The 24,619-nt window shown below is 40.8% G+C and overlaps 1 protein-coding gene across 12 annotated transcripts in view; it reads left to right on the top strand.

The window, feature by feature from the left end:
- The window catches only part of RBFOX1 (RNA binding fox-1 homolog 1), a 2,406,891-nt gene that overhangs the window by 390,348 nt on the left and 1,991,924 nt on the right, over positions 1-24,619 (top strand). For all 12 annotated transcript variants that reach the window (XM_074965499.1, XM_074965501.1, XM_074965500.1 and 9 more), the window contains exon 2: positions 2,345-2,404. In XM_074965499.1, the coding sequence (XP_074821600.1) occupies positions 2,345-2,404 (60 nt within the window). The remainder of the gene's footprint in view (positions 1-2,344; positions 2,405-24,619) is intronic.

The following is a 24,619-nucleotide window of genomic DNA, read 5'->3' as shown; positions in this document are numbered from 1 at the left end:
TCCCCTGTACTGTGCTCCATCCACTAAACCATGCTACATTCTCCTATAAATACAAGATCGCTTGTTATTGTTTAGTTATTTTGGTCTACTTCAAAACTTCGTAATTTATAGGAGAAGTTCTCTGTGGAATGAAAAGCTTAATATCTTTTCAAGACCTAGTAGCTCTCGTCTTCACTGGGCCCACACCAGTTTCAGCTCATCAGACTTTCATTCCTGAACATTTAAACTGGCTGCATCACTTCACTTCAGCATGCTACCTAATCTTACTGACAGGAAACTAGCCCCTGAGGGTCTGACTCAAAATATCAGTACAAGTGTACAGGCATTGCTAATAAAAGAACAGATCAGAATTACAATACGCAAACCATTTTCTAATGCTTCACTGCAAAAAATAAATGAATACCTAAGTTGATTAACCCCTTGGTTTCTGGAATTTGTGCATATTTAGAAACTTCAGTACTTCTAGTAATCTATCTAAGGAACTTACATGGCCCCCATTACTATAGTGTCGTAGCGCCTCACAATCATTAATGTATTCATCTTCACAGCACTCTGATGAGATAGGGAAGGGCTATTATTCCCTTTTCCAGACCAGGGACTGAAGCACAGAGATGCTAAGTGACTCACTCAAGGTGATAAAGGAAGGTGAAGTGGGGAATTGAACCCAGGGAACATTCTCTTCCTCCCTTTCCACATTTTAGGCTACTCCAAGAGCCAGTGTAGTCCCTAGTATATCTTAGAGCAGCACCAGGGGTTGCTGTAACTTATGGTAGCCTTAGATGCTTGCCTGTGGGCTGCTCTACTGCCCCAAATTGCTAGAGTGTAGTTCTGGCCATTCCTATTCCCACCCTGAGCATACCCCAAAGCTAAGGGCTGTAGGGAAGCATACACTATCCCAGTGTGCTTGGGGTGTTTCTCTGGGGTCATTCTGCCCCCTTCATACCATGGAGACATAAAGCAATTACAGTGGGAACCAGGCTCCGAGCCAAGAAATCTAGTGATTCTGGACCAAATTTGCAAGTGCCAGGTAAGGTGATGTAATTCAGATTCACTTGCATTCCTTCAGGTAGAGCTGAACTCCCTTAGAATCAGTTAGATTCACTTAAGCCTATATACAACTATTGAACGAGGAGTCTGTTCACATAATTTATGTGCCTGGAAGAAGGTGTGTGTTAAAGTAGGATTCCTCTCTTATAGCACTGTCATTTTAGGTCCCACAAGCTTTTACCATATCACTACATTTTTATGTGCATCTGTAACACTGACAGACCCTAGTTGTTGAACTGGGGACGTCTGGAGCTTAGTGCATGAGCCTCTACCGCATGAGCTAAAGGTGTGTGGGTTACACATCCCCATCAGTTCACATGCTGAATTATTTACTTGCATTAAGTTACACCTTTTGACCTTCCTGTTAGTTGCTTTTCTTGTTGTACTTGTCACTTCTAGCAGCACAGCGCTAGAGCGTTGACCCTAGTAAGGCAAATTCAGAAGTTATATACAACAGGGAGAGGAAATGGGTCAGATGGTATCTAATGAGGCATAGAGGGACTCTATGATATAATTTTGTGGGTAGGTGAAAAATGGGTAAGTTACAACTCAGAACAGGGGGAAAAATTAGTACTTTTTGTGTAAAGTTTAAAAAAAGAAGTCACTTACTGTGTCCTGGAAGATAGTGATGTGGAGGTAACTTTGTTCTGAACCATTCTCATTGGGATGAGACACGACTCCTCAAGTTGGAATAAATATAAGGATTGAGAGTATTTTATTTTAGTTTTATGGTCACACATTGTGTTCAGCGTCATAAGTAAAACAAATTAGTTTGCACAATATTCTTTGCAACTAATTTAAGTGCAAACTTTGAGTTATGAGTTAATTATGAATACAAAATTAATACAGGTTTTAGTACTAATATAATACTATATCAATACATCACATGATAGAGGATTATATGGTTTTGTTACTAGCCTGGGATTCAGGAAACCGTGGTTCAGTTTCTTGGTCTGCCACAGACTTCGTGTGAGACCTTGGGAAAATCACTTAGTCTCTCTGTTCCCCATCTGTACAATTGGGATAGTGGTACTGCCTTGCCTCACAGAGATGTCGTGACGATAGCTATATTTTTTTAAAAGGCACTGAGATACTAAGGTAATGTGAGCCATACAAGTACCTAAAATGAATAGGTATGGCTATAACTGAAATTAATAGTATTTATCAATAGCTTCTTCCCTGAGCGTGGGTTCTGAGCTCTGCTTTGCAATGTACTTTTTGCTGATTGTAATTCTTGTTAAGTAAAGTACTAAATATTCTGTTTAATCTCTTTCCCTCCCTCCCTCCCTCTTTTCAGGACTATAAATCTGACCATGTGGCTTTGGCTTCCAGTGCCAGGAACAGTCCTCAAGGTCCAGTAAGTAAAAGCATTTTGCTGTACAGATTTCATTCTTCTCTAGAGTGCTTCAGCTATCAATCACTGGAAGTGATTTTACCTGAGACAGATCTTACTGCTCTTGAAGTAACTGTGTTTGAGTTTGCTAAATGTTCTCAAATACTTGAATATATGGTATTAGCAAACATCTGATCTGCTCACCAAACTGAGGATAGTTGACTTGAATTATTGAAATCTGAGTTCATTAGCGATCCAGCAAATCCATCTTCTATGTTAGTGCTTGCATTGCACTAGCAGACTGATTTAGGGTGAGGCAGTGTCTGACTCCTGGGGAAAGAGAGAGAAGTTGTGTACAACAGCAGCCTTTGCAGTTTCTTGAATGCCAAGGATTGCTCCTGACTAGTAGCATCTCCACCATAAAGGGGTGGGCCCAGGGGTAAGGAAGAGGTCCAGCTACATGGCTTTACCACCAGCCATGAGAGATGGCCAGGCTCATAAAGAAGAACACGCTACCCTTTCCAGTATGGTGGTACAGTGGCTGTGCTCCCTCAGATCTCCATGAGTGATTGTGTGTCCTGGTGATATTCCCACTGCACCAAATGTGCAGGGCTGTGCCTTTTGAGGCACAGTGAGCCATTATTCTTAGTTACTAAATCGGGTTTAACAATGTAACATGAATAGTAACAGACAGATAATACCAGTTAGAGAACAGTCAAGTCATATGGTAAGGAAATTAATATTTTGTTATACCTGTGCAGCTCATATAAAGTAAAATTCCTCTGGTTTCAGTGGCTTATTCATACATGTATGTGTATATATAAAATCATCTAAACTTGGTAATGGATGAAGCTGAAAAAGGTGTTAGGTGTGAATAATTGTAGAGATGCTCAGATTATTTCATTACGTGATTTTCTTCTAAAATCGTGAACACCAAACCACTAGATTATCAGACACTACCCTTCTTCCTCAAAGTTCTGGGATGTCAAGTAGGTTGACTCATTGGTTCCATAATATAGTGACTTAATATTTGAAGAAATGTCATTCCTGAACTGAGCCTAGTACTCATTTCTGGAAGTGATGTATTCTATCAAAACCCCGGTTAGCCAGAAATGGGTGAACACGTTTATAGAGGTATTTGTACTGCTCTATCAAGCAATTTGCAGAACAAAGACAACTGACACAGATTAACCGTCACACTTCAGTGCTGACATTACAGACTTTTCTAACTAGAACTTCTAAAGTGTATTATCCCAATGTCATATCCACATAATGTTTAGTGAACTACCACAGAATCTTTGTGTTAACATTTTGTAAGAATGTCAGGGGCTATGCTCTGATTTGAATTATACTGCTGTAAAATACAGCACAACTCCATTGGATCTGGGGGAGTCACTTTGTATTCACACCACTGTAAGACAGGCTGGAATCTTGACTCAGGAGGGGACTACTGTGTTGCAGTCCATATCTGTGGAGGAAATGTCACTCACATGCCAGTTAGCTCATTTTCAAATCAGATCAGAAATCATACTGGAGCAGGAACTTGTGTGTGCATTTTCTTAACTGGCTAAAGTGAATTGCTGATTTTTTAAATATTTATTTTGGAACTTGCATGTGTAAATCTTTCTTCATGTGAACCTTCTACATAGCATAATGGGGGCACCGGATGAACAGTATTCAGCAAAAAATCCCTCTAAAACACACGTCAGTATGCTAACCTCTGGGTTTAATTCTGCTGACTCTGTAGTTGCAGGAAGCAACAGTGGCAGAATGGGTTTCACACTTTTAAATATGATCCCGTAATGGTAAAAGTATGTATTTTTTTACCACATTTTATAAAACAATTTGTGTGTGTGTGTGTGTATGTATATATATATGTGTGTGTGTGTGTGTGTATATAAAGCAGATTCTCTGCTCTGCTCTTCTTCCTGCATATCACCTGAGCAGCACAAGGGGAATATAAATCTCTCACAATTAACCGGCTGGGAATTTTCCCAGAGGGAAGGAGGCCCCAGAAGATGCAGAATCTGGAGGAGCAGTTTCCTATACCTGCATCAGCACCACACATGGGGCATGCTAGGGTTGGAGAGGTGTGTTTTAGTGATGGGAGCATGCTCTGTTTGTTTCCATCTGGGGTCCTTGAGAACTACAGCCAGCAGGTGCAATTTAGAGCCCCCTCACCCTGCTCTAATGTGTACACTAACCAGGTCAAGGGCCAAGGATGAGGGAGTCCTAATGGTTTTCCTAATAGCTCTGATACTGTCTTGTCTTGTGTCTAATACAATATGGGCACCACAAGGAAGCTTCCTCATAATATAGAAAATTGCAGTCAGCTATTACTAAGTTAGTTGATTTCTTTGTACAATAATTAAGACACACCAGTGTGTCATGGCACTGTCTAATTTCACAGTGGATATGGGGAACTGAGAGATCTAGGCAACTGGGTATCCAGTTGCATGCAACAAACATTTTAGATGGTTGCCGATCAAATTTCTGTATTATCCAGGAGAGCTGTATCCTCCATTTAAAACTTGACTTGTGTGAGGCACAAATCTTTGTGGAAAAGGAACTGAATGACCAAATCCTGCAAACTCTTGCCCATGTAATGGAAATGAATGGAATTATTCATGTCAATAAGCACTACTTACCTGAGCACGTTTAGAAGATCTGTGTACACAAGGAAGGATAGATAATTATCAGCTTTCATGCTTCAGTGCAGATGCTGACATAGCAGACTAGATCAGGAAGAAATCTGCCCCAATAATATAGTATGTCAAGAAATGATTCACTGTGAGGGTTCATACTTTCATCAGAAACATTTGGTATTGGCTATAGTTAGATATATGATACTGCTATATATGGATCACTGGGTTGACTTATTAGGATGGTTCTGAAGTTTTTACTTGCTCCTCAAGTGCTGTACTATGTACTTTGCCTTCTGAAATATTTAGAGATCTTATTCTGAGCATTATATCCTGAGTGCCTGATTCACGTATATGCAACTAAAAATATGCTAGACACCTTGTATGTTACATAATACTACTATTAACTGTGCAAAGCCTTGGGCACATCTCTGCAAACACTTACTATGAATAGTCTCATTGAATTCAATGAGATTATTCTCATGAATAAAAGTTACTCTCTCACACAAGTTTTTGCAGAACTAGGCCCAATGTTTGCATAACTGTGTATTTCCCTGACAGAATTGATAGCTCAAAAAGTGATACCAAATGTGAAGTCTTTGACCTGTAGGTTTTTGTTTCAAGCACGATCTAGGTTGGATAAGGATCAAAAAATAATTACCACATAGCTGTTAACCAGATTATGTGAAATGAGTCCATGAACTCAGTCCATTTTCCAGTGGACAGCTGTCCACATTACAAAAAGCCAGCACCTCATCTGGAATTAATTGGCGTCCTTCTTTCCAGTTTCATCAGAAGCCAAAGACTGAATGAGCATGGAGACTGAACTACCTCTCTGTTAGAGAGTTTCAATTTCCAGTGCTGTCAGTCTAGTACATTTCACTAGTAGTAAATTGACTTTATTAAAAAAAAAAAAAGCGTGGAGGGGGGGAGGTCTAAGAACAGACTCAGATTTTCTGATTGTTACCAGAATATTGCAGTGGCAAGGGAAAAGCCGGCAAAGGAGATAGATCAATAAGTCAGTGTTCTCAATAAAAAACTTAGTTTTACCTGAGAGTTTAATACATATTTTCAGGAAGAAAATGAGTTGGACTGAGGGTTCAGTTAAGTGGCATACAGACTCTTTTTTTTATTACCTCAGTAATTCCAAATTTTTATTAGACATGGAGAAACCCATCAGTAATTCATTTTCTTGTGACAGGGATTATATTATAGTGTTTGCATGTAACAGGGGAGAAGCTGTTCTGCAGTATTCTGAACACACAGGAGTTTGGATATGGATGACTTTGTGAGGCCATAAAAGGAGGGAGTTGCAGTAATCAAGGCATGAAGTGACAAATGCATGAAGGAGAGATCATCAGAGTGAGTGTCAAGCTAATGGTAGATGCGACCACTGTTGCAGAGGTGATAGTAGGCAGATTTGCAGAGTGTAGTAAAGTGAGATGAAAATGATAGCGTTTTCTATCATTTGGTTCAACTCAATTTTCAGTCTAGCCTTTAGTGAAATTGGTACTTTTGCTTGAATCACTGCTCTTGCATTATCTTGTAGTTCTGTAGTGTGTGTTATGGATAAATATCCAATCTATGCAAAAAAGTTTGAGGATGACTTGAAGATCAGAGCTGAGAAGTGAAAGTAGGACTGAGTTGAGGATGGGGAGAGGAACACCAGAGAAGTGTGTTAGGGCACTTCCCTTGCTAAGAAGAAGCATACTTACATTTATAGTATAAATGAATAAAGTGAAGATGGTGCTCAATGTTGATGTTTTAAACACAAGTGCAGGGAGGGTGCAGAAATAGATGAGTGAAAGCTTTAAAAAAGCTAGGTCTTTTTGGTAAAGCGAAGTAAGAATTGACAATGAATAAGTTGTTGAATTTGTTGTTTTTTCCTGTTTGCTGTCTGTAAAGGGATCCAAAAATTCCCAAATTAATTGATTCCCAAATATAATCAATGAATAATTCTTGTTTTATAGATTATCTCTGTAAATTCTGAATGTTCACAATTTGTGGTGTGGTGTTTATGTCCTGAGGTATTCTTTATTCTTCCTGATTGATTTTATGTAACTAATCAATGCAGCACACATCTTCAGGAGTTTGATTTAGAATTTGCAAATCAAGTATTTCTGACATTTAAAATCATGTGTATAAATTTACTTTTGGCAAAAATCTGAAGCATGTGAGCGAAGCGTTCCCTTTACGCTAGTATGAATGCTAGTAATGCTGGAATATGTGCAAAAAAGATGACCATGAAATCATTACAAAAATGATCATATATAAATCTGGCTTTTGAATTTGAATAAATACTAGTAGAAAAATGATTCCTCTATTTGTGCAGTTCTTACAACGTGCTTCATCAATATAAAAGTGGCAGTTAGATGCATCATTACAATATAAAATTTTAAGTGAGGGGAGGTACATAGAGAAGAGGTTGGTGAATGTCATAATTCCAAAGTACTTGCAGTAGGTGCTCATATCATTTATTGAAAATTACACTGAATAGGATTTAAAGGACAGAAATGAGCATGTATGTCTTTATTTATAAGGCACTTACCATTTACTTAACTATTTTACACAACATTACATATCTGCTGTGAAATGAGTGTTCCATAAAATGATGTATACACTATGAGCATGATTTTGAAAGATGCTAATTACCTGCAACTCTATTTGAAGTCAGCAGGAACTGCAGGTGCTCAGCACCACTGAAAATCAAGATATGTTCTACTGTAAACCATGTATCCTATTTCATCCTTCTTCATTTCCTGTTTCTCAAAATGTGATACATAGATTCATATTTCACACAATGCTTGAGGTGAATTACAACAGATCATGAATTCATAGAGCTACAGTGTGAGCCAGTTGGTTGTGAAACAGCAGCAACAATCTACTCTAATTTGCATAACACAGAACTCTAATCTAATACAGTTGTTACTACAGGAAATTCCAAACATCTGAAATGACACATTCTTGCATTCTGATCCATGGGGAAAATGGTTGCTAACCGTCAAGGAAAAGATATTCCTGTGCAGCTGTTCCAGTTTAAGGCACTATCAAATACATGTTATAATAGTAGTAATCCCCTCCAAAAATGAGACTTTTATAGCAGTCAGCTGCTTTATTAGAGACTTCATCATCCTTGGCTCCAATGGTATATAAAAAATACTCAGACATAGTTGCTTCATTATTGAACTTGTCCCATAAACATTTTCAAGCAGCTCACCTGCCCTACCATACTTGGAGATCAGTGAGACACAAGAGAAAAAAAATCTCCTTTAGGAATATGAAGGACACCTCTTACTAAAGGGTCATTCCAGTGTGCAATGCTAAGAGGGAGGATGGTCTTGAGATTAAGTTTGCATTAGGTTTCATGAGACCTGGGTTAAATTCCCAGCTCTGCTACAGATTTCCTGTGTGACCTTGGTCAAGTCACTCAGGGTTAGATTCCCAGAGAAACACAGGCATGGTGACTCCCAGTATCACAATCTTTTAGGTTCTGAGAAAATCACTGAGATTCACACAGATTCACTGTGTTAGGTGCCTTAGCTCCTGTACAATGAATGTGGGGAGAGAGGAGCCTCAGAATGCCATTCTCAAAAGCCAGCACACTTGGTGACACCTTTTACCAAACCTAGCCAATAGGAGGTGCCAAGCTGAAGGGTGTGTGCTAAGCCCCCCCTTCTCAGAGATAGGAGCTAAGACTGGGCTGCAGGGAGGCATCTACCTGTGCTTGGGATTCTCAGCTGAGAACCCTCTTGGCAGTAGGTGCCTATGCCATTTGAGCAAGAAGTGAGGACACCCTGCTCTATTGACTTGTTATATTATTTATCCACAGTGGAACAGCATAACAGGAGTCCCACGTTAGAACATCCTGTAGTCCAATGGCTACGGCACTCACTTAAGAGGTGGAAAATCCTAATTTAAATCCCTTCTTCCCCCTCAGGTGGAAAGGGGACTCGAACCAGCATCTCCCCCCATGTTAATATCCTAACCGCTGGGCTAAAAGTTATGAGGGAGTTGATCCACCCCTTCCTGCCATTTTTCGTAAGCTTTTCTAGAGGGGCCCAATCCAGTAAATGAGATCTGAATATGCTTACCAGATCGGGCCCTGCAGGTGAGTTAAGCAGAGGAATGCCTATCTTCTCGTGGTTTGTGAATCAGTCTGGTGCTTAGGTGTCATGATACCTGGTGTGGGGCTGCACTGTGTGTGTGCTTAAAGGCATAAATATAGGTGCGTAGGGAACTCCTACTGCAAACATGTAGATGCCAAACAATTCTAGGCACCTACGGGGTTTGGGGGCTTCTGAACAGGGGTTTTGTGAATCCCAGTGGGATTTAGGTGCCTAAGATGCCAGTTAGGTGCCTAAGTCCTTGTGAATACAGCCACTAATTTTTTGTGCCTCTGTTACTCTTTAGTAAAAGAGATAACAGCACTCTTTTTCCTTGTTATCTATTTAGGCACAGAGACTCTCACTTCCTGTGTTTGTACACTGCCTTGCACAATGTGGTCCTAATTGTGGTTGAGGCCTTGAGGTGCTAAGGTAACACCACAATTACTCTCCAAATATACCTCATTTTGAGAGATGTCATTCACTGAGTCGCAAAGTTGCCCTCCTTCCACGCAAATTTGTGTGCCCATGCTTTCATTATTGAAAATTACTTACATCACAGGAAGAACCATGAAACTGAGGTTATAAAAAGAGTGACTTGCATCAAAGCAAGAAATCGAACAGGATTTTCAACTGCTGGGAAACACACATTGGGGTCTATGGTTGGCATTTGAGCCTTGACGAGTTGAGAGGTATTACTAATACTCCTGGCTCTTGCTGCCGCTCTTGTGAGCGAAGATAACCATAAAATATTTGCAAGATCAGATTCTAAGTTAAGGAAGTCACTGCTTTAGTTTTGTGCTTACATGTTTTGAGGAACATAATTGTACTTTCTCAGACTTTAGGGTGTTGATTTGGGGATATTTTGATGCCTATTGATTATTTGTTCATCAGTAGAGTTGGTTGGGAAATTTTTTGATGAAATCTTTAGCATCAGAAAATGCAGCTTCGTTGGAACTGCAACAGTTTGAGAAAAGATTCAGTTTTAACAAACTTACCATTTTATAAAAAAATTGAAGAAAAGTTTAGTTTTGAAAATGTCAAAATGGGACATTTTGACAGTTTTTTGAAAAAGTTCAGGTTTTGGTTTAAAACAACTGTTTCAAAATTTAATTATTAGCTGTTTAGTGATAACACCGGTTCTTCTCCTGGTTTCAACACAGAAGGTCAAGTTAAAAGAAGGTGTTTCCTGGGTCTTCCTACCTGTATATGTCCTCTCTTAGCTGCAGCTTCTTTCGATGCTTGAATAGCTATGGTGAAGTTATCAGAGCCTTTGTCAGAGTCTCTTAAAGAGTTAGTTCTAAAATAACATTAAAAGACTGTTTGTGGTTATACAGAAGCTTCCATCTCTGTTCTAATTTCTTAGAATCCAATTTAGGTTCATGTCATTTGAAAATTAATGATTTGAGGAATAAGATTTCATTTGTGGAAGAATGTATTATTTGGAGCAGAAAATGATCTGAGCTGTGCATTTAAAAATGCTTACTGCTGTCATTGTAAAAGAGGTTGCATTACTCCACTGAATAAGCAAGACCATGCAGAATAATTTTAAGGCTGTTCCGGCTATTTGTAGGTAACAGGTTTACCTGAAATTTTTGAGTCTGATTCTTGTGATCAAATCTTCTTTGTTGGAGCTTGTGTTACAAGAACTTGTTACTCTTCAAAGGCTTACATTTTTCAGAATACCATTTTAAAAACAGGATTCCAGGTGCCTTGCTTGACTCTTCAATAATTTACAGAACTTTAATTATTACTTTTGTGCCTGTTTTGGACAAAGAATTATGCACGCAATTTTGGTAGCACTGATTGAGCTATTGAAGGGAGGGGATGGAGAAGAATTAATATATTGCTTGGGTTTTCTAGTGTCACACAGTTGTGGCATAAAAATACTGAAGTTAAGAACTGAGTTTATTTCTCTTTGAATTATACTATCTGTATGGTTGCCTGTGAAGTTGTGTGTTGTGATTGATGAGAAGGAATGCATGTTTCTCAAATATACCAAATTACTGCTTATAGAACAATCTAGTACTAAAAAGTGGGGGTTGAGAGAGGAGAATTTAAATGGATTTGAGGATGAATGATTAAATAAGTCTTCGGTTCCAGAATCTGAACAGTTTCTCTGGATATTTTTATGATGGGCTGCTCTTGCCTGCTGTTAATGACAGATATTATATGCAAATATAACAAATTTGAACTCAGAAGTTTCATAGATTCACAGATATTAAGGTCAGAAGGGACCATTATGATCATCTAGTCCGACCTCCTGCACAAGGCAGGCAACAGAATCTCACCCACCCACTCCTGCAAAAAACCTCTCACCTATGTCTGAGCTATTGAAGTCCTCAAATCATGGTTTAAAGACTTCAAGGAGCAGAGAATCCTCCAGCAAGTGACCCGTGCCCCATGCTACAGAGGAAGGCGAAAAACCTCCAGGGCCTCTTCCAATCTGCCCTGGAGGAAAATTCCTTCCCGACCCCAAATATGGCGATCAGCTAAACCCTGAGCATAAGGGCAAGATTCACCAGCCAGATAGTACAGAAAGTTCTTTCCTGGGTAACTCAGATCCCACCCCATCTAACATCCCATCACAGGCCATTGGGCCTATTTACCATGAATATTTAAAGATCAATTAATTGCCAAAATCATGTGATCCCATCATACCATCTCCTCCATAAACTTATTGAGTTTAATCTTAAAGCCAGATAAATCTTTTGCCCCCACTGCTTCCCTTGGAAGGCTATTCCAAAACTTCACGCCTCTGATGGTTAGAAACCTTCATCTAATTTCAAGTCTAAACTTCCCAATAGCCAGTTTATATCCATTTGTTCTTGTGTCCACATTGGTATTGAGCTTAAATAATTCCTCTCCTTCTCCGGTATTTATCCCTCTGATATATTTATAGAGAGCAATCATATCTCCCCTCAACCTTCTTTTAGTTAGGCTAAACAAGCCAAGCTCCTTGAGTCTCCTTTCATAAGACAGGTGTTCCATTCCTCGGATCATCCTGGTAGCCCTTCTCTGTACCTGTTCCAGTTTGAATTCATCCTTCTTAAACATGGGAGACCAGAACTGCACACAGTATTCCAGGTGAGGTCTCACCAGTGCCTTGTATAACGGTACTAAAACCTCCTCCTTATCTCTACTGGAAATACTTCTCCTGATGCATCCCAAGACCGCATTAGCTTTTTTCACGGCAATATCACATTGGCAGCTCATAGTCATCCTATGATCAACCAATACTCCAAGGTCCTTCTCCTCCTCCGTTACTTCTAATTGATGCGTCCCCAGCTTATAACTAAAATTCTTGTTATTAATCCCTAAATGCATAACCTTACACTTCTCACTATTAAATTTCATCCTATTACTATTACTCCAGTTTACAAAGTCATCCAAATCTTCCTGAACGATATCCCAGTCTCTCTCTAAATTGGCAATACCTCCCAGCTTTGTATCGTCTGCAAACTTTATCAGCACACTCCCACTTTTTGTGCCGAGGTCAGTAATAAAAAGATTAAATAAGATTGGTCCCAAAACCGATCCCTGAGGAACTCCACTGGTAACCTCCCTCCAGTCTGACAGTTCACCTTTCAGTAGGACCCCCTGTAGTCTCCCTGTTAACCAATTCCTTATCCACCTTTCAATTTTCATATTGATCCCCATCTTTTCCAATTTAACTAATTCCCCATGTGTCACCATATCAAATGCCTTACTGAAATCTAGGTAAATTAGATCCACTGCGTTTCCTTTGTCTAAAAAATCTGTTACTTTCTCAATGAAGGAGATCAGGTTGGTTTGGCACGATCTACCTTTTGTAAAACCATGTTGTATTTTGTCCCACTTACCATTGACCTCAATGTCCTTAACTACTTTCTCCTTCAAATTTTTTTCCAAGACCTTGCATACTACAGATTTCAAACTAACAGGCCTGTAGTTACCGGGATCACGTTTTTTCCCTTTCTTAAAAATAGGAACTATGTTAGCAATTCTCCAATCATATGGTACAACCCCTGAGTTTACAGATTCATTAAAAATTCTTGCTAATGGGCTTGCAATTTCATGTGCCAATTCCTTTAATATTCTTGGAGGAAGATTATCTGGGTGCCCCGATTTAGTCCCATTAAGCCGTTCGAGTTTCGCTTCTACCTCAGATATGATATCTACCTCCATATCCTCATTCCCATTTGTCATCCTACCATTATCCCTAAGATCCTCTTTAGCCTTATTAAAGACTGAGGCAAAGTATTTGTTTAGATATTGGGCCATGCCTAGATTATCCTTGACCTCCACTCCATCCTCAGTGTTTAGCGGTCCCACTTCTTTCTTTGTTTTCTTCTTATTTATATGGCTATAGAACCTTTTACTATTGGTTTTAATTCCCTTTGCAAGGTCCAACTCTACTTGACTTTTAGCTTGTCTCACTTTATCCCTACATGTTCTGACCTCAATAAGGTAGCTTTCCTTGCTGATCCCTCCCATCTTCCACTCCCTGTATGCTTTCTGCTTTTTCTTAATCACCTCTCTGAGATGCTTGGTCTACAACTCCTGCCTATGAATTTTTTCCCCTTTCTTGGGATGCAGGCTTCCAATAGCTTCTGCAGCTTTGATTTAAAGTAATCCCAGGCCTCCTCTGCCTTTAGATCCATAAGTTCTTCAGTCCAATCCACTTCCCTAACTAATTTCCTTAATTTTTGAAAGTCAGCCCTTTTTGAAATCAAAAACCCTAGTTGCAGATTTATTTTTGTTTATCCTTCCATTCAGTTTGAACTGAATTAGCTCCTGATCACTTGAACCAAAGATTGTCCCCTACAACCATTTCTTCTGCACCAGTAGCTCTAATTCCTCCATTTTGTTACCTAGGCTCCTCGCATTGGTGTACAAACATCTTAATTTTTGCTGTTTGGCCTCACTCACGTTCTGTACCCTATTAGGCACGGTCATTCTACAGCCAGTATAACCTATTAGACTGGTATCCACACTGCCCTTCCTCCTTATATACATTCTCCTACCCACAGCTGTATCCTTTCTTACTTCATTTTCTTCCCTCTCAGTGCTAAAATCCGGCGTGGGGATTACCTGGACATCTCCCAACCATCTCCCCCTAATTCCTAGTTTAAAGCTCTCTTAATTAGTTGTGCCAGCCTCCATCCTAGAAGTCTATTTCCTTCCCTACTCAGATGAAGTCCATCCCAAGAGAACTGTCCTCTGTCCATGAATGCGTCCCAGTGGCCATACATCCCAAAGCCCTCCTTATAGCACCACTGCCTAAGCCATGTGTTGATAGTCATAATCTTGTCACACCTTTGTTTCCCTTGTATAGGAGCAGGCAGAATCCCACTAAAGACTCACCTGAGCCTTGATTTCCTTAAGCATCTTCCCCAGCCTAGCATAGTCTCCCTTCATATGTTCCAGTGAGAATCTATCAGTATCATTTGTTCCCACATGAAGGATAATTAGGGGATTCTTTCCTGCTCCTTTTAGGATCCTTTTCAACCTCAGGTCTACATCTCGTATCTTAGCACCTGGAAGACAGCACACCCTTCTATTCTCTGGATCAGCTCTGGTTACAGGCCTGTCTATTCTTCTCAGTAAAGAGTCCCCGATCACATAGACCTGCCTTTTCCTGGTGACAGTGCTGTTCTCCAGTCTATCCCCTGTTCCCTCTGGCTGCAAGTTCTTTCCATTCCTGTTCTCCCTTGTAATCCTCTTCAACCCATCCTGTATCCTCCTGGGGCTCATATTTGGTGTAGTCTCCATTGACTCTTCCCCTTTTCCTATAGGACTAGCCACTCTTCTCTTCTTCCTTGCCCTTCCACCTTCAGTGACAACCTGCTGAGCCCCTCTTTCATTTTCCAACTCTGCAAACCTGTTCTCGAGCTCTATTTCTCCTTCACTAGCCCGTCTTTTCCTCTGCCTGGTTCTTTTAGTCACGTGCTTCCACTGACCACTTTCCTCACCCAGCAGTCTCCCCATAGAATTCCTCAGTCCTGCTTCCATCTGCAAGTCTGAGCTTTTCCCTTCAGATACCTCATGTCTTTGCTCCATAATCTGCTCAAACCCCTTTCTAAACTCAACCAGACTTTCCACCTGCATCTCCAAACCTCAGATCTTTTCCTCCATCAGCTCTATCAGACGGCATTTCATGCCGACAAAACTCTTACCAGGTACCCCCTCCAGGATCATGTACATACCGCAGCTTCCACATCCAGTCATCTTCATTGTGTCTTCCACTACATGGGTCACTCCCATTGCTGCCTCTGTATCTGTCATAGCCCTCCCACCTAAATCTTGTTAATCTGGGAAACACAAACCACACCAAAACACCACCACCCACAGCAAAAACAAACTGCAAACAAGCACCAGAATACAAACTCCCTTTACAAACTCCCACTGAAACTCCCCTGTTTACAGCTCTGTTTGCTAGCTCCTGTGCCGCTACAGGTGTTATATTCACTACTCTGTTACTCCAGTGTTACACTGCTGTGGCTTTGTTGAAATTAATGGAGTTATACTGGTATAAAACTGGAGTTACCCTGTGCTGAATCAAGTTCACAGAATTATATGAATGCTGAATTTTCTAGCTGTTTAATAGATCTCCCTTTAAATAATGTCAGGGTTTTTTATTAGCCCGAGAAAAGTGTACCTTCTAAAAAAAACTTTTCTGTATTGCCAAAGTTTGTCATATAATCAATTTTATTTATTGATGTTGCAAATAAGAAATATAAATACGAATATTTTGGGTGTTTTGGAAGTATTTTTAATGGCAGGTGTCCTATTTCTGAAAAGTCAGTCCTTTAATTGTGAGAGTCTGCATGAGTAGCTTTAGGACATTAACTTACCTTTTGTCAAGTTACTTTCCTGTGAATAGGAATATGCAGAAAGAATGAGCATGAATCCTGCTTACAAGCCACCACTATATTATTTGAAACATGTCCATGAAACTAAATTTGTATAGGCTCCTGCCATGTACGTTATACTATGCTTGTTTGCTTAGGTGCCCAATAATAGGTAAACCTCTTTGGGTTTGTCTACACTGCAATTTAAGACTAGCGTTCAAAATCAGGCTCAAACCTACTTCTCTTTCATCTACACACAAATTGTAATAACCCAGGGTTTTGATCTAGGTTTCCAGGACCCATGGGGTCCAACATCCAAGCCTGAATCAAGCTAGGACCCAGGATCCAATCCCTGTTGCTTTTCAGGGCTGATGTTGTCCTCCTGGACTCACGCTCCAGGGGTCCACCAAAAGTATTTTACAATCCCACAGGCTTACTTTCTTTGTCCTCTGGACAATCAAGTTTTGCTACACTCCACCATGAGCACAGGGCTAGAGCGGCCATATTTTAAGTGTGTGCTAGGAAGTCTGAGATATAGTGGTTGAACTTGGACTTGCATAATGAAATGTAGATGCTGCAGCTCCAAGTTGGGACCCAGGGATGAACATTTCTAATCTGGGGTTACAAATGTGTGTAGATGCTCAAGCCCTAAGTTAACAAACACAGGGTCTGCTAACTTAAGTTCTACTAGCCCTCGGCTTACATTGCAGTGTAGACACACCCTTTGTATACCCAGTAAACTGGATTTTAATTTTGCAGCAAAACCCCCTGGATTGTGCTGCACTCAGATGCAGCAGTCTGCATATTTTGCAGCAGCTTCCATATAAATATATAAATATAAATCTAAAAAATATAATTATATATCACAATAAATAATGCAGTCAGCACAGTAGCATGTAAATGTATAATTTATTTAGATAGTAAATTCAATTGAATTTATGTTGCCCCCATATTTTCAGTGTGTCAGAAATGTTTGAATTGACAATGGATAATTGCATTGCGGTAACATTTTTCAATGGGGGGAAGGTGGAGGTTTTGGCAGCTGGATTGGGATATTTAGGACTAAATATGGATAGGAATTTATTTAAAAAAATGTTTTCTAGTCAAAAAATGCAGATTTGTCAAAAGCAAAACTTTTTTCCATCAGCCAGGTTTCCCATGACCAGGATGGATTTCTGGTCAAAATGAGAGAGAGAGAAAGAAACCCCAAACTAACCAATGGCCAAGTGATCATAGAATATCAGGGTTGGAAGGGACCTCAGGAGGTCATCTAGTCCAACCCCCTGTTCAAAGCAGGACCAATCCCCAATTTTTGCCCCAGATCCCTAAATGGCCCCCTCAAGGATTGAACTCTCAATCCTGGGTTTAGTGGGCTAATGTTCAAACCACTGAGCTATCTCCCCCCACCCCCCCAAATAGTCATCTGGAATATGGGATACCATGGTTCTAAAGCAGGAGGGACTTGGATCTGGGTTTCCCACATCTGAGGTGAGTGCTCTAACTCCAGACTGACTATTCTGAGGGGATTTTGCTCTCATGTTTTTTTCCAAAGGTCTCATTTCTGTTTTGTTGTGGAATGAAAACAAATTTTGAAACCTCAATTTGGTCTTTCTGTCTTCCTTTCTTGAAACAGAATTCTTGTTTTCCAGCCAGACTTATTTAGGACTTTTACAATGTTGCCAACTATGGCAATTTTGTCATGAATTTGGGGTATTTGGTCTTTTTTATTAAAGAACCAGCTCCTGGAGTCGTATGATTATGTGAGAATCTCAGCTTTCATTTTAAAAAATAAAGTAAGTTTCTATCCTTCATGGCTGCAGAAAAAAGCTTTAAAAAGTGAACCCTAAAGGGTCAAAAACCATGAGGCAAATAAAAAGAATCCAAAATGTATTTTTAAAAATTCAAGTATTTTTAAACCAATGTCATGAGGTTTTTTGGGTAGCTGACTTACAATTTGTGAATGTTTGGAGATGGCAATGCTGCTTTTGGCATCAGAGAAGATATGGGAGGCAGTCTGAGCTTGCAGACGGAATAAATTATCTGGATGTTTCAGAATGAAATTTAACCATGTTGACATTAATTCTGAGGCCTGAAGATGACGAATACAATGACCCCATTGATGATTGCACTTTTTGGAGCTATCTTTTCATTTTCTCAACCATAACAGTCAGATGCTCATTCATATATACTAATATAAGTGTTTTAATGCAGGATTTGGTTCTGGAGAAAATACTATACATGCAGAAGTAAAAATAATATAGGACTGTGGAGATATATTGGGAAAAATCTTTTTGTGATACTAAAATAAAAGTTTCAAGTAAGAAGAAAAGGAGTACTTGTGGCACCTTAGAGACTAACAAATTTATTTGAGCATAAGCTTTCGTGAGCTACAGCTGTAGCTCACGAAAGCTTATGCTCAAATAAATTTGTTAGTCTCTAAGGTGCCACAAGTACTCCTTTTCTTTTTGCGAATACAGACTAACATGGCTGCTACTCTGAAACGTTTCAAGTAAGGATTTTCTTCAGTGTGAAGCTACACTTGTGGTAGTGTCTTCAGTGGGCCATAAGCACCAGTATGTACTTGCCTTTAGCTTAGGCAAAACACCCTCTGAAACTCACAGGAGTTGGGCTGAATAGTGAATAAAACCCCGTGACTTAGGCTCCACTTCTGTCCTCAGTCTCTTGTGAGCTTGAGGTTTGTGAAGAGTGAAGTATTGTGAATTGACAGATAAATCTACACCCCACTCTGTGGGTACAGAGCTTTCAAGAGGCAAAAGAAATAGTGGAGTTTCTATTGCAGAAGTAGGGCAGGATTTGACCATGCAGTGGGTGGCTTTATGCCCCCTCTGTGCTGTGGATCTCAGTGTTTGGGGGATCACTGCAGATCAATATGGACTGCATCTTTAGAGGGTGAGGCCAGAAATGGAGTAGGAAGGGATGGTATCACATTCTCCACCATTATGTCTGATCAGTTGGCCCTTTCCTACATTGCAGTGTGGTTACATGTGCTGCAGAGCCTCTGCAAGCCCTGGCATGGAATAGTGGACATTAAGAGCTTCAGTACTGTGCTGTGGGTGGCATGGAGGATTTCTTCCTTTATGGGCTGCCACGAATTCCCCGTATGTGCTGCCTGGCTATGCAGCCTGTGCTTGGGGATGAAGGCTTTGGATTTAGGGGCAAATGCTGCCCATGCCTCCATGGCAGTAGAACCTGCTTGGCTTCATTGCACGGATGGGAAGCTGCACAGGATGAAAGGGGGCAAAGGCAGTGTCAGAGGGGTTGCTGGCAGACCAATTCTCCTTTCCCTCTGAGGAAGGAGAGACAAAATGCCTAAACCAACAATGGTGCTTGCTTTGTGGTTTAGAGGTTGTGGACTCCACACACTCACTCACTCACTCTGGTTACTTGGGCCAGGTTGTGGAGAGTGGATTTGCCCATCAAGGAGGTGTTACAGTTCATATGCTTCATTCCTACAGAATGGTCACCCTATCCTCTAAAATAGGCATTATCCTATGAATGGAGAATATTTGAACTGGCATGTTACAAACTCAGGACTGGGTTTACCCCCACTTGTGAGACATTTAGATGCGACTGAGGCCTGCATTCCTTGCATTGTCCTACACATCTCTGCTATTTCTGTTTTTCATTTGTATAATACAAGACTTGTGGTTTTCGTAGTAAATTAACATTCAACGGCTTGCTGCCACCTTTCGGCTCAAAAAATGAGCGAGAGCTCAGTGGGGGAAGATATTTTTGGGGTGTGCACACTGAAATGCTTCAATTCACATTATTTGTGGAAAGAAATTACCAGGTTCAGAGACCTAATTCTACTTTGAATCATGTTTCATACTCACTGAGATTTTACTGTATTTTTGATTAACTCGAGTGGCACTCAAGCCCCTATAAAACTCCAACCACAGGGGAGAAAAAGTTGCTGTGGTTCTTCAGCAAAGGCTAGTGCCTCCTGGTTGAAAAAGGAGATGGCCACTTCTAAATGTCCACCTTTAGTTGGTGCAGTTTAATTTCAAAGGTGGTACACCTCAGAATAGAAAGAAGTGTTGCCCTATGGGTAGGTGTGAATCATTCTTTCCAATAGAGTGGTGCCTTTCTGAGGGATTAGAGAATATGACCGAGCTTGGTTGCAGAATTTGACCCAAGACTTTCTGGTCTAGAGGTTTGGAACATAGGCTGCGGGCCAGGGCCTGACCACATTTTGTTTGTGTCTAATCTATGTCGGGCTGTGACCCTGCACATCAAGTCACAAAGCCACACACTGAAATTTGCCGGGCTGCCTCTCTATCATGACTCACTCCTCTGACTCAAATTTGGAGGGGATGGGTGTCTGGGCTCCCGGGCCAGAGGATTCGGGCCACAAGTGGGGGTCCTGAGAAGGGAAGAAGCGAAGCGGGTCAAGTGTGTGCAGGGTGGGGGGAATTTATGGCCCCCTGATTTTAACTGATGCTCTGCAGCCCTTGTGGAAGCTATTATGGCCTTGTCGTACTCCCAGTGACACAATGAGAATCTTCCCATTGATTCCAATAGTTTTGAATGAATGTACCAAGCATAATCACACATCCCTGTCAAACCAGTCAGATTATTTGGAAGCACTGTAAAAAATTATACAGTACATAAATAAGCAGAGAGTAAGATCAAAGACTTAATGTTTGTATGGTGTTCTGAAGATGTAAAGCACTAGCCATTCAGATGCCAAAAAAAGTCAACAAAATATCTGTAAGCAGGGACTGAAGCTCTCCCCTGACATCTAGTGATGTACTGGGGGGCGGGGGGAGGCTTCAGGAGCAGCCTATATTTACATAAACATGCCTACCCTGCTTAGGTGCTGAGCAGATGGAGCTGCTTTTCCAAAGTGATCAATTTTGGCTGGTTTGGGGTTACAACTGAATGTAGGGGTAATAAAATGTTATCCTTATTGTGTGGGTAAAGGGCATTGGAACTGTACTTCAAATGCCCAGATTGAGGGGGTCACCTTAAATTGAAACTTACTTTCTAAGCCATAGTAGGATTATCAAGTCTCAGTGAAAGAGAGATGGGGTGTCCACCTGGTGGTGTGCACTCTGGTTAGAGTCCTAGATCTTCCCCTCTCCAGTGTCTAAAGACAGAGCTGACTAAACTCAATTGAGAGTCCTTATTTCTGTTATGTGATTATTAAAACTGAATCACTGTTGAGCAGGTCTAGGGGCCTTAAGTCTTAGACCTGAAGTGGTGACAGTGAAAGATGAATACACAGGCTGCATTAGCGGTGAGGTTCACTGCTACCCAGTGAAATCACTAAGAGCTGGGCTAAGTGGTGGAACCTCAGAATTGCAGAAGTAGCAGTGAGTGGCCAGCGACATCAATGGAAACAATGGCAGCAAGCGGCTGCAGAGAAAGCAGCAATGTACCAGTTGCAGAGGCACACAGCAGACCGATGACAGGGATATGAACCCACGTGAAAGCACCTCTGAATTCTGGTTCTTTGCTGAGCAAGGACAACTAATGGAGATTGGGGTGCAGTAGAGGGAAAGGTGAGTTGCATGTTAAAGGGACATTCATTTGTTGGACTTTCACACTGCAAGGTGGGAAACTGAGGCAAAGGAAACTGCCCAACATCCTGTGGGGCGGACATTTGCTTATGAGAAGAATAACTTTATTATTTAATATTTGTATTACTGTAGTATCTGGGAGTCTCCCGTCATGGACCAGGACAGCATTGTGCTAGGCGCTGTACAAACACAGAACAAAAAGGGCAGCCCTTGCCTTGAAAGGGCTTACGATCCAAATATACAAACAGATGGGGGGGGATGCAAGGAAACAATGAGACAATTTTGGTCATCATGACAGGCAGCAGTCTCTGCACACTAACAACCTAACCATTGTCAAGATTTCTTTGGGCATCACAGCAAAGGAGAGGTCTAAAGAGGGTTTAAAAGGAGAATACTGAGTTAATTGTGCAGGTGAATATGGGAAATACCTCCCAAGCATGAGGGGCAGCATGGGAGAAAGTATGAAAGTGCCTGTTAGAATAATTAACAAGTTGGCGATGGAGACTGGCATCATGGACCAATAGTGGGTAAGGGTTCAAATCTCAATAGTAAATAAAAATGGTAGAGGGGTGGGGATAGGCTGTGAAGGGCCTTGAAAGTGAAGTGAAGCTGTTTATGTTTAATGTGGCAAAGAAGGTTGAAGCCATGAATGCATGCAAAGAGGAGCAGGTGACATGGTCAAAGTAACAGGCTAGGAAAATTATCTTTGCAGCAGCATTCTGAACAGATATAATTGGGCAAGATTGCATTTGCCAAAGCCAGAGAAAAGGATGTTAGAATAATTGAAACGTGAAATGATGAGAGGCGGAGAGTTTCATCTGTGTGGATGGATAAGAAAGACTGTGTCTTAAACCTGTTGTGCAGAAAAAATTGGCAAGATTTAGACATAGACCGGATGTGAGGACCTAGAGAGTGGTTGAAGACTCAGATGACCTCCAGGTTCCAGGTATATAGTCAAAGTGCTCGGTTTTTTGATCCTTTGCTGAGTATGTACCCATTAGGTTCAGGCAGGTTTGTACCCAGCATGGCTAGTCCATGACACCGCTCACCATTGCTTGTGCTACCCTGGCTCCACTACTATTTTTAGTGCACTAGCTTGATGCAAGCTAGTGCAAGCATGTCTGTGCGGGCTGGGAATCACATCACTAGCACATAGTGTAGACAGAACCTTAGCAAGTGTCCCTCTTAGAGAACACCAGCCTCTCTTTTTAGGAGCTGCTGTAGTAATCCTCTCTGAAGAGCTGGATGGGCTGCACTCTTCTCTGTCTGCAATTTTTCACTGCTCTCCAGGGCTACCTTAAGGGTATATTCCTATTTACTTAAAGTTTGCCCTTTATGAAAATGGCTTTGCTTTTTTCCCCACTCTCCTTTTCACAAATTCTTGCCAAATATTGATATTTGATAACAAATATCATACATTGCTTTTAATCAAGAGAGACTCAGAAAGATATTGGAAGGAGAATAGGGCTTTTCAGAGTAGTTCACTATGACCAATAATGATCTTTGCTGAGAAATAAAATTGCTGGAAGAATTGCACTCTGTGATCTGAATGGAAATGTTCTGAACTACCTGAAATTACCTCGTCTCTATCACTACTGCTGGCAAAATACCTATGAACTGGACACAGTAGCATGCAGAAAAGGTAGGATTTCTTTTAATTATGTATTACCATTAGCATAACGTCGGGTTGGATCCCCCCTCTTCCAGGATGCCACCTGATGTACTGGGGTTTCACTGAGCCTCTCCTGCTCCAGCAGCCTGGATTCCCTCTCTCTGTTTTGCTGAATTAGGCTCTCCGGCCTCTTGCCACACTCAGCTATAGACACAGACTGGTGTGTGTGTGTTGCCCAACTGAAGTCAGCTCTGTGTGAGAGCAATCACCCAGCACTCACGTGCACATCCCTTTTGGGAGATAAACCCAAAATAGTACTGTCTTGTACTGTATAGAACTGCACAGTGCAAGCTCATAAAAATTCGCCCTCTCCCTCAATGCGGAGAGAGATGTGCACAGCTTCTTGCCTCCCCCACCCCAAGATATGAATTGCACAAACTGGGTTATGTTATAAACAAGAAAAAAGTTTATTAACTACAAAAGGTAAATTTTAAGTGATTATAAGAGATAGCAAGCAGATCAAAGCAGATTACCTTAGTAAAGAAACAAAAACCACAAACTGAGCTTAACACACTAGATAGGTAGAATATAAATTAGCAAATTCTCACCCTGAGTGATAAACAGGCTGGCAGATTCTTAAGGCACAATTTGCCTTGGCTTTCCCAGGTTTTCATACACAGGCTAAAAATACTTCTAGCTTGGGACCATCACTTCCCACAGTTCAGTCTTTGTTCCTCAGGTGTTTCCAGGTGTGTTGTTGTAGGGAGAGTGAGGTTCCCCCATAATGTCATTTTCCCATTTTTTAGATCTTCTCCCCACTTGCTGGAAAGCTCTTCTGCTGTGACTGGGGTCAAACAGTTCTCATTGTGTAGTGCTATCTCTGAGAAGTTTCTATTGTACACAGTTCCTGGGGTAATCCTTGTGCTTGTGTGCATTTCCTCAAAAAGCCATTAACATTTTGGCCTTTTTACTGTCAGACCTGAAAGGCTGCTTGTGGGTGTTTTCAAACTCAGGACATGTTTCAGCCACACATATATAGCCAAACTTCATAACTTCACACATGACGATAGCACATACAATCCAACGAGGTATTACTCTCTAGTAGATCAAGACTTTTAGAATGACACCTCACAAGGTATACTTTGTATAAGACATATCCTAATTACATGACAGTGGTGAATATTGAGGTGTTGGGGTGTAACAGTCACAAGCATTATTAAGTGACCTAGCAAAGTATTAAGTTGTGATATTATCAGAGACAGGTGAAAACAGGAAGGAAAAAGTATGGTAAATCCACCATTGAAATCTGCACTGGCAAGTTGTCTGACGTTAGTTTTTGCATTCTTGTGCAGGAGGAGAAGAATATTGTGCAGGTACATCAGATAATACCATGTAACTGATTTTCCAAGAAATGTTTAGCTTCTAATATATATTTTATAGCATGGAACTCCAGAGTCAAAAGAAATCTGCAGAAAACCTTGAAAAATTCTGCTCTGATCTTCACCC

Source organism: Natator depressus, chromosome 10 (genome assembly GCF_965152275.1).
Source record: "Natator depressus isolate rNatDep1 chromosome 10, rNatDep2.hap1, whole genome shotgun sequence".
Lineage (NCBI taxonomy): Eukaryota > Metazoa > Chordata > Testudines > Cheloniidae > Natator > Natator depressus.
Note: the sequence above shows the minus strand (reverse complement) of the source record. Positions and strands in the feature narration are given on the sequence as shown.